The 11,178-nt window shown below is 38.2% G+C and overlaps 1 protein-coding gene across 1 annotated transcript; it reads right to left on the bottom strand.

The window, feature by feature from the left end:
• Window positions 1-260: 260 nt before the first annotated feature.
• On the bottom strand, window positions 261-1,205 carry Or9a4 (olfactory receptor family 9 subfamily A member 4). Its single transcript, XM_026405430.2, has one exon. The coding sequence runs from the start codon at window positions 1,203-1,205 to the stop codon at window positions 261-263; it is 945 nt and encodes a 314-aa protein (XP_026261215.2).
• Window positions 1,206-11,178: the final 9,973 nt, after the last annotated feature.

Raw genomic sequence — 11,178 nt, forward strand, 5'->3', positions numbered from 1 at the left:
TTTATACTAAAATGTTTAATTAATGTTTTATGTGAAATGTTTTGTAACTTGAGAATATATATATATATATATATATATATATATTATAATATATTTCAATAACTAACCATGTTAAAAAGTCATAACTTAAAAGTCATTTTAAACATGGATTATTTAATAATGATAATGATTATGATGATGTTCAAAGATACATAACCCCTTCTTAGATTATTCTAGAATCCATATAAGTGTTTTGCCATGTGAAATGCCTCAGGGTAAGGCTAGTGCCTGAATAGCTGACAACAATGTTTCATTCCATCCCGAAGGGCCTGTATGACTTTGTCATTGCGGAGCGTGAAGATGAAAGGGTTCAGGAAAGGGGTCACCACAGACACCAGCAGCGATGCTACCCTGTTGTACTCAGCCGCCTGCGTTTGCTTGGGTTTCACATAGAGGAACAAGCAGCTGCCATAGCCAATCACAACACAGGTGAAGTGGGAGGCACAGGTGGAGAAGGCTTTCCTGCGGCCTGAGGCCGAGGGGATCTTGAGGATGGTGGAGATGATGTAGGTGTAGTTGACAATTGTAGGAATCAAAGAACCAAAAAGAACAAAAATGGCCATTAAGAAGAGGATAAACTCTGTGAAAATAGTGTCATTGCACGATAGTTTGAACAACTGCCCTCGATCACAGAAAAAATTGTTTACCACGTTTGATTTGCAGTAGGTAAGCTGAAATGTGGCATAAACTGGCCAAATTTGAAAAAGGAATCCAAACACCCATGACACAATTACCACAGAGTTGCAGGTGTGTCTGGTCATGATGATGTTGTACCTCAAAGGGTTACACACAGCCACGTAACGGTCCACAGCCATCGCTCCAAGCAATGTGAACTCTGTGGTCCCCACGGCAAGGTACAGGAAGAGTTGGACAACACATCCAGTCAGAGATATTGTCTGCATCCCAGGGAGCAGCAATCCCCAAAGCATCACAGGGACGACTATGGTTGTGACTAGGATCTCCAGGACAGAGAGGTGGACTAGGAAGAAATACATGGGGGACTGGAGACGTCTGTCAACACAGACGATCGTGATGATGACCATGTTTCCCATTAGTGTCACCAAGTAGAAGAAGCAGAAGATAGCAAAAAGGATATGGTGTAGATCTTCAGAGCCAGGAAAGCCAAGAAGATAAAATTCTGTGGCACTAGAATAATTCCCCAACATTTAGTTCAGAATCCTGGTTCCTTGTGTAATCTAGAGGGCAAGAGAGAGAGAGAATACTGCTTCTCATCCCCAGAAGCTTGGAAAAAAAAATCCACATCCACTCTTCTGTGACCACCTATTTTCTCCAGAATTCTTGGAAAACTGAAGAATATCAGAACACAAACAAGGGTCCCTCGTTTAGCATGCCTGGGCTCCTTCCCTCACCTTGTTCTGGTCTTTGAACAGCTTCCTTTCATAGGCCATCTCCTCTCATCCTCTCTAAAATGACATAGCACACCTTCACTTTCTAACCTTTATTACACTGTATTTTTCTTACTATTGACTCTTATACATATCTCAAATCATATACTTGATTTGTTTATTAATTTATATTCAAAATCCCAAATTTTTAAAATTTTGTTTTATTTTTTAATTTGTTCTAATTAGCTATACATGACAGTAGAATGCATTTTGACACATTGTACACAATTGGAGCACAACTTCTCCTTCCTCTGGCTGAACATGGTGCAGTCACACCAGCAGTGTAGTCACATGTGTATATAGGGTAATAATTTCCATCTCATTCCACTGTTCTTCCCATCTCCACACCCCCTACCCTACCCTCACTCCCCTCTGCACAATCCAAAGTTCCTTCATTTTCCCTCCCACCCATTAAGGATTAGCATCCGCTTATCAGAGAAAACGTTTGGCCTCAAAAATCTCAAATTTAATTAACCTCAAATTTAGGTTTTTATATATGTCATTCACTTTGTCTTCCCTACATCACCAATGCCAAGAAGAACTCTATAAATAGTTTAAATGAATACATTAAAAAGTAGATTTAAAAATCAGTGAATGAACAGAGATAACCAGCCTGACTGGCATTTTCCCATTCACTCCTCTCTAAAATGCAGTCAACCTGCACTCTCTGTTGGTGGAGATCACTACAGAATGGAAAGCAGATACAGGAAGATCAGGCAGAGCAAGAGGGCAGGATCATAGGCAAAGGCAGAGCACTGTGTCTGCCATAACAGGCAGAGAGAAGGGCGACCTGCCCTCTGCTACAGAGGAGTTGACATAGAGCTCACCCTGTATACAGCTACCTCATCCATTCTTCAGGTTGCAGGTGTCTGTTCTAGCACACCGTCAAGTCCAGCCCTTACATGATGAGGTTCTCCAACTCTCTACTTCACAAGAAGGAACCCCTGGAAGACACTTACCTCCAGAGAAGGGGGCTTAACTGTAAAGTTCCACAACTCTCCAGGGATCTCCTTTAGACTGTCTCTTGCCTGGCTAGCACAGAGCTGTGGTCAGGAGAAAGAGCAGCTGCTGCTATCTCCATTCATAGTGAAGACCCCTGCCCACACTCAGAGCTTAGGAAGAAGCCCAGAAATTCTAGTGCTGGGGGGAGCTCAGCCTTCTCTATCTCTCTTATCCTCTGCTTCCTTCTTCTTCCATTTATCTGTCTCTAAGGACAGTTAGTTATTCACTGAGGAACAACTTGCACAAGTTCAGAGACACACTAGGGATGTAGTGAAGGAAGAAAACTGAACAAAACTTTTACCTTTCTCTCCTGAGGCTAATCAAATTTAAGAACACTAAAAAGTTGTTTAATCAACAAACTTGAAATCTCCCTTGTCAGGAACTTCTCAATACCCAGGCTTTGCCATCTTTCAGGCTTTAAGTTACTACCAAACAACCATGCTGTGCAGTGTTCACCATCTGATCTGGGTTTTTTTTTTGTGTGTGCCCTGATTCAACTTAGCCCTACATAACCTATCTACCCCCAAGCTGATGTACCTACTAGGGACTTAAGACAAATATTAAAAATGTAGAAGCTACCAGATGAATTTCTCTCAAAACTCTCTGCATCTCCAAGCTTTTATAAAATCTATCTTCCCACATGATATAGTCACTCTCTAATCAGATGTCCTCAATCTGTAGTTGTATGATGCACAGTACATGAAAAATAGAGGGGATTTGCCACTACTCCAACTTCACAATTTTTTACACAGCCCATTCCAATCCCTCCACACATGCATGGCAATGCAGCTGCTTAGCCATACATTTTCCTCACAAATCTTCAAGTCCTCCACCTCTCTGAGATGATTGAATCTAAGGGTTAAAAAATGAAGAATCAATGTTGGGGAGTGACACAAAATACTACATAAAAGTGGGAATGGCTGGGATGCTGAGTAAAGTGGCAAAATTTCATGTAAAACATTTACTTGTATATTTTGAGAAATAACTCACTTATCATAAGATTACCACAGGTCATATTTTAAAAATAGAATTGTTTAAGAGGATATAATGCAAAATGTAAATACACCTGCTCTATCTGCTTGGTCCTCCTGATCTGTCTCCTAGAGCTATAAATTTATTTAAAGTTTATAGTATAACCATACAAGAAATTTTCTGTGTATGCACATGATTATCTGTATGTATTATTCTTAGATAAATGATATTTTAGGAAAGGTACTGTCCTCACATATATCATACATAATGTGTGTGTGTGTGTGTATATATATATATATATATATATATGACTTATATTTTGACCTAGAATATAATGTATTTTGGAAAAGGTTCCATAAGCTGCTGAGAAGAAAGTGAATTCAGCAATTTGAGGGTAAAATATTCTGTAATTTTTATTACGCCCATTTGATTTACAATAGTATTTAGATTGGATATATCTTTATTGACTATATGCTTTGATAATAAATGTATGTTGAAATCATCCAGTAGTATTGTGTTGGGAATATATTTGAGATTTAATGAGTAAAAAATAATACAAGGAGTATATTTTTAATATAACTGGGTGCATTGACATTTGAGGCATATATATTTACTATGAGTATATTTACTATGAGGCATATATATTTACTTGATGTTTTTTACCCTTAATCAGGATATAATGGCCTTCTGTGTCTCTTCTGATTAATTTTGGCTTGAGATCAGTTTTGTCAAGGATAGCTACTTCAGCTTGTGAAATCCATTTTTCATGGAATGCTTTTTTCCCATCATTTTACCTTCAGTCTGTGAGCATCTTTGCCAATGAGATGAGTCTCTTGCAAACAGCATATAGTTGGACCTCGTTTTTTGATCCATTCTGTTAGTCTATGTCTTTTAATTGAAAAGTTAAAACCATTTATATTCATTCATTCTACTATGGATATGTGTTTGTGGTTTGCTGTCACTTTGATTTTTTGTTATATTTAATTCTGTCTTGATTCTCACTTAGCTTATTAATCTTCTATTGAACTTCACTTATTTGTGAGTTTGGGTATTGTTTTGGGGGGTCTTCTGCATGTATTTTGTATTTGATGATTCTTTGTAGTGCTGGCTTTGTTGTCATGTATTCTTTAGTTTATAAACTTAAAGTTTTCCCAGTATAGCATTCTTGGTTGGCAGTTGTTTTTTCTTAGAGCTTGAAATATCTCATCCCAGGCCCTCCTTTTAGTGTCTGTGTTGATAATCACTATTTCTATTTCTTTATTTAAGCCTTATTGATTTACCTCTAAATGTAACCTAATGTTTCTGTCCTGTAGCTTTTAATATTCTTCCCTTATATTCTATATTAATCATTTTGATTATGATGTGACATGAAGAACTTCTCTTTGGTCTGGTCTGTTTGGAGCTCTGTACGTCTCCTGTATGTATATGTTTCTCATTTCTGATATAGGGAAAGTTTTATGCAACAATCTCATTGAAAGTGCTCTTGATGCCTTTAACTTGTATCTCCATGTTCTCTTCTATCCCAGTGATTCTTATGTTTGGTTCTTGATGTTGTCCCATATTTCTTGTATATTCTGATCATGTTCTACTATTTTCCCCTTTATTGTATCCCATATACTCAATTCACGTGTCCTATCTTTAAGAATTGATGTTCTGTCTTTGAAGGCTGAAGTTTTATTTTCTAAAAAATCTATTATGTTGGTGGTGCTTCCAAGTGAATTTTTAATTTGATTCATTGTGTCATTCATTTGGGCTCTGATTGGCTTCTCTTCACTATTTCTATTTCTTTATTTAAGTGGTATTCATCTCCTGCATTGGTTCTCTTATTTCTTAGGTCTTCCTTTAGTTCATTGAAATTATTAATAATTAATTTTATAACCTTTTTCTGGAAAGTCATTCACTTCTCTATCTGTTGGAGTCTGTATTTTGAATTTTGGGGGGAGATGTTTTCAGAGATCCTGGACTTCTGCATCAATTGAATGGATCCCCCTTTCTCTTTAAAATACATGTCCTTACATGTGTAATTTTTAATTTGTTTTAATTCTGAGATTTCTCTGTTTTTTATGTATGTATAGATGTCAAGGTGAGGGGAACTTTAGGTCATTGGTTCGGGTTATTCCTCCTTGGATTCTGGTTTGTTTTTTTGTTTGTTTGTTTGTTTGTTTGTTTGAGGATTTCATCTCCCCCTTCTATGAGTTGAAATTATGTTAGGTTCATCTGGAGTTAAATCTTGTGTGGGTGAGATTTATTATTGTTTGGCTAAATTGTGAGAATTCTTCAGCATCATGGTCTCTTCTCTGTAGGCTTGAAGTGTCCCAGTCACTTTCCATCCCCTCTTGGAGCATCGAACAAGGAGTAGTACCAACGTTAGTAACTGACATATAAAGATAAATGCCAGAGACTACTTTAACATCTGTAACATTAATTGCCACCTATATAGGAATGGTGGGGCCAATGATTAACATTAGTACCAGTAATACAAAACTTTGAATTAGATCCAGCCTTCAACATCAAGGGTCTACTATGTCATGCACTGTTAATACAGTGCATGATAATAATCATCTCAACATGGATGGAGTATGAATTGCATCAACTACCTAACTCTATTGTTCAGTGGGATCACAGTTTCTTAAGTAAAGAAAAGATAGGGTGGGAACATTGGAGAAAAGTTTGAAATTTTTTTTTTAAGCGATCAGAGGAGAAGGAAGAGGTAGGTAGCAGATGTTGATTATAAAGAAGAATAAAAGATTTAACTGAGAGCAATAAAATAAACAAAGAAAGGAAGTAGGAATAGGAAAAATTAACTTAGTAGGGGAATAGAATGAAAAGGGGAGGAAAGAGGGGCCAAGGTATGAGCAGATCAGCAGCCATAAGATCTAATCAACTTGAACCCATGTACACTTGAACCCCACCTAAGACAAATCAGCGCTAAATAGTAAACAAGTGTTAAAGGAAGCAATTAATATGGAGGTAAAATTATAATAACATACTTTTAAAATTTTATTTAAGCAGTTAGTATACACACACACACACGTACATATACACAAAATCACATACAATAGAAAAAAAGCAAAAAGTAATACATTATGATGAAATAATGTTTGTAAAAACTTTTAATGGTTAAACATTTTTAAAGAACATAGAAATAGAATAAATTGGAATTACAGATATAAGAAAGAACAAAAGTTTTATGCATGTATATCATATTATGTATAGACACCACATTGTGTGTATGTATATATACATATAAATAATGTGTATATACTATATTTTCTTAATACATTTATATGTTTATTGGCACCTAGATTGGTTCCATAGCTTGGCTTTTGTGCTGCTATAAACATTGATGTGGCTACTATAAACAATGATGTCCCTATAGTTCATTGATTTTAGATCTTCTAGATATATTCTGAGGAGTGGGATAGCTGGATAATATAGTGGTTCTACTCCTAGTTTTTTTTAAGAATCTCCATACTTCTTTCCAGAGTGGTTGCATTAATTTGTACTTCCACCAAAAATGCATGTGTATACCTTTTTTCCCACATCCTTGACAACAGTTATTATTATTCATAATCTTACTAATTTCCATTGGAGTGAGAAAAAAAAACTCTGTGTAGTTTCGATTTGCATTTCCCTTACTGCTAGAGATGTTGAACTTTTTTCACATATTTATCTAACATTTATAATTCTTCTTTTAAGAAATGCCTGTTTAGTTCTTTCCCCATTTATTAATGCAGTTATTTATTTGGGGGGATGTTAAGTTTTTTTGAGTTTTTTTAATATATTCTGGATATCACTCCCCTATCTGAGGAGCACGTGACAAAGATCTTCTCCCATTCTATAAGCTCTCTTTTCTTGCTGTTGTTTCTTTTGCTGTGCAGAAGCTTTGTAATTTGATGCCATTGCACGTATTGATTCTTGGTGTATTTCTTGCACTTTAGTGGATACTTGTTAAAAACAAAAAATGTCAACACCTGTGCCATTATGTTGTAGTGTTGGACCTACATTTTCTTCTAGCAGTTACAAAGTTTCTGATCTGATTCCTAGGTCTTTAACCTACTTTGAGTTCACTTTTGTGCAAGGTGAAAGATTGGCATCAAGTTTCATTCCTTTACATGTGGTGCACACCTGTAATCCCAGCAACTCAGGAAACTGAGGCAGGAGGATCACAAATTAGAGTCCAACTTCAGCAATTTAGTGAGGTGCTCATAAACTTAGTGATACCCTGTATTAAAATAAAAATTTAAAAGTTTGGAAATATATCTCAGTGGTGGAGTGCCCCTGAGTTCAATTGCCTATATAAAAAAAAATAATAACAGTAGTTATAGGTGGGGGTCTTTGGGACTTAGGACATAATTAGGATTAGATGAGGTGATAAGGGTGGAACCTCCATGATGGCATTAGTGGCATTATAAGATAAGGAAGAGAGATCTAATTTGCTTGCTCTGCCTCATCATGGGATGCCATCTGTATGTTATGATACAATAAGAAGGCCCTCACCATACACCAAGCAGATGCTAGCACCATGCTCTGTCTGTCACCTCCCCATCTCCAGAACTATGAGGCAAATATGTCTTATATATTTCCCAAACTCAGACATTTTATAATCACAACAGAAAATGGACTAAGACAGGAAATTGGTACCAAGAAGTGAGATTGTTACTATACAAATACCTAAAAATGTGGTCCCCCTGGAGTTCCCACCTGGGGTATGCTGTGGGAAAATGTTGGATGGAGCTGTAGCCACCAAAAAGAGTCCCCAATAGGGAAATGCCCAGTAAGACTATGGAAGCAGGAAGTGGCTTTGGAACTGGGTAATGGGAGGAGGCTAGAACAGTTTTGAAGTGAATTGCCACAAACACAGCATTAAAGGTGTATGAGGTACATTCAGAGAAAGAAAAACCTAGGAAAAATCTGGAACTTCTCAGATTACCTAAATGATCACAACCAGAATATTGACATAAATGTGGACAGTAAAGGCCATTATGATGAGGTCTCAAATGGAACTAAAGGACAACGTACTGGAACCTGAAGTAAAGACCTCCCTTGTCCATGCCCTAAGACTTTACAGAATTCAGACCTTAAGAGCAATAAATGAGGATATTGGGCAGAAGAAATTTTTAAGCAGCAAAACATTCAGGATGTCAGTGGCCACTTTTAACTACTAACAGTGAAATAGAGGGAAAAGAGATGCATGCTTTAAAGGCAGAATTTACAATTAAAAAGGAAACAGCAGAAAGATTTGAAAATTTCTCAATGTGGATATATACTAGAGAATGAAAGAACATTTTAGGAGAAGAAAAAAGGGTGTGACCAAGTGATTTCTGCTAAGGAGATTAGTATAGTTAAAAGGGATCATCAATGATGGAAGAAAGATGCTGAAAACATTTCCAGAGTGGTTACATTAATTTGTACTCCCACCAAAAATGCATGTGTATACGTTTTTCCCCACAGAAAATCTCTGAAGCAACCTTTCCTCTCCTAGGACCAGAGCTCCAGAAGGACAGAAGTGTTTCAGGAGACAGCCCAACGCACCCTTCACAGGCTAATGCTCAGTACTATCTGGAGTCTTCTCCCTACATTCTGGTACAGCATTCCTCAACTGTTCCACCTGCAGCTAGGCCTGGTGCTTCAGAGGGCACAAATATTAAAACTTGGTGGCATCCATGTGGCATTAACTCTGCAAGCCTATAGAATGAAAAAGCTATATAATCGTGGCTTTCAAATCTAGAATTCAAGAGATCTTGAGGATGGTCTGAGGGCCCAGGCAGACTTCTTTCAATGGTCCCCCGGGAGTTCCCACCTGGGGTATGCTGTGGGAAAATGTTGGATGGAGCTGTAGCCACCAAAAAGAATCCCCAATAGGGAAATGCCTAGTAAGACTATGGACGCAGGGTTGCTGCCAAGTACCTAGAACTGTAGAGCTACCAACATGCAAAGCTAGCCTGAGAGAGGTGAAGTATAATCTGAGCCCACCAAAGCCATGGAGGCAGGGTTGCCTGAGTATTTGTGGGCCCAACCCCTAAACCAATGTGCACCAGAAGCAAAACATAGAGTCAGGGATGATTATTCTTCAGCTTTAGAACAATATTTTTTTTCTCTGTTGGGTTTTGGACTATTCCTCCTTTTTTCTTGCCTATTTCTCCTATGGTGGTTCCACTATTTTAATTTGGATATAAATAACTTATTTTGAGTTCAGAAGCTCAGAGCTAAAGGAAATTTACCTCAGGATGAATCATACCTTGAGTCTCATCCATATCTGATTCAGATGAGACTCTGGTCTTTGAGTTGGTGCAGGAAGGAGTTAAGACTTTGAGGCTACAATAATGAAATGTACACTGCAAGTGAGAAGAACATCATTTTGCAGGACTAGGGAAGAGTGATATGGTTTGAATGTGTCCTCTAAAAGTTTGTGTGTTGGAAACTTAATTCTCAAATTCATATGCTAATGATATTTGGAGGTGGAGTCTTTGGAAGGTAATTGGGAGTTGATATGGTCATGAGGGTGGAGACCTCATAACGGCATTAGTGATTTTAGAAGAAGAGAACATGAAACTAAGAGTATGATGTATGATGCCTACTCTATCTCACCATGCCATGCTTTCTGCTTGTTATCTTGCAGCAAGAATGCACTCACCAGAAGGCTCCAGAACTGCAATCTAAATAAACCTCTATTTTTAAAGAATAAAGAAATGGAAAATGCACTAAGATAGGCTTTTTAAAATAACTAGCTAGGCAAAAAACAATTTTGTGCCAGCAGACTTTTGGATTAACAAGTCTCAATTTGTAGTAAATAAATGAGGAAATTAGGGCCAATATACAAAAGACCATTTCTCTGGCTCATTTATACAATAGTCTGCTTTAATTTCTTTCAGCAATTTTTATAGTTTCCAATGTGTAATTCTTTTACCTCCTTAGTTAATTTTATTCTAAGGCATTTATTTTGGTTGTTATTGTTAGGTCGGTTTGAGGTGTTAAGCAATCCGCCTGCGTGCACATGAAACAACCACCAATCAGGCACCCAGGGAACTGACTGTCATTCAGCAGGGTCTCCTGACCAATTCTGGATCTTAGCCAGCTTCCACAACCAACCCCAATAGGACAAGGGACTCTAAAAACCCCTTTTCCTGTCCCTAGCCCTCCCTTCCTTCCCTAAGCCCAGTAAAAATTCTAGTCTGGTCCAGTCCTAGTATGCTTCTTCTTAGACCCACTCTGCTGGTCTGAGAGTTCTGAGCGAAATCTCAATAAAGCCCCAGTCAGTGGTCTTTTTAAATCTGCTTCCTTTTGGTTACCGCTGCCTGACCTTACATCTGGTGCTGAAACCCAGGAGGGCTTTTCAGGCCTCTTCCATATCTTACATCTGGGGTAGAGGTCCACCCTCCTCTTCAAATGAACCAGGAAATTCCTAAGGAGTGGGGTAAGTTCCCTTGTTTCCTCTGACTCCCTTTCCATCCGGGGGTTCTATCCGTAAGTCACTCGCATGCCATAGACCCCCGCCCATTCCGTTCAAGGCCCTGGGAACTGTGGAGACAGACGGCCCAGTCCTCGTGTGAGCCATTCCAATCCATTTGGGCCCCTAGTGGATTGCAGTGACACCTCAACCCCTGCTCGGCATTTATCCATTCCTTGGGTGAGTGCCATCAGAATTTGGGATGCCTTTTTCTGCTCCCACCCACTCCCGAGGGTGCCGGAAGGTCATGGGAAACACCAAGTCCTCCTTAGACCCCCAAATCCTCTGGATGTCTATATTGAAATTTTG

The sequence above is a fragment of the Urocitellus parryii genome, chromosome 3, assembly GCF_045843805.1.
Source record: "Urocitellus parryii isolate mUroPar1 chromosome 3, mUroPar1.hap1, whole genome shotgun sequence".
In the NCBI taxonomy this organism is placed as follows: domain Eukaryota; kingdom Metazoa; phylum Chordata; class Mammalia; order Rodentia; family Sciuridae; genus Urocitellus; species Urocitellus parryii.

Bases quoted from the DNA above. Each gene is read 5' to 3' on its own strand.
- Or9a4 (XM_026405430.2), bottom strand. From the start codon at position 1,205: ATGTTGGGGAATTATTCTAGTGCCACAGAATTTTATCTTCTTGGCTTT.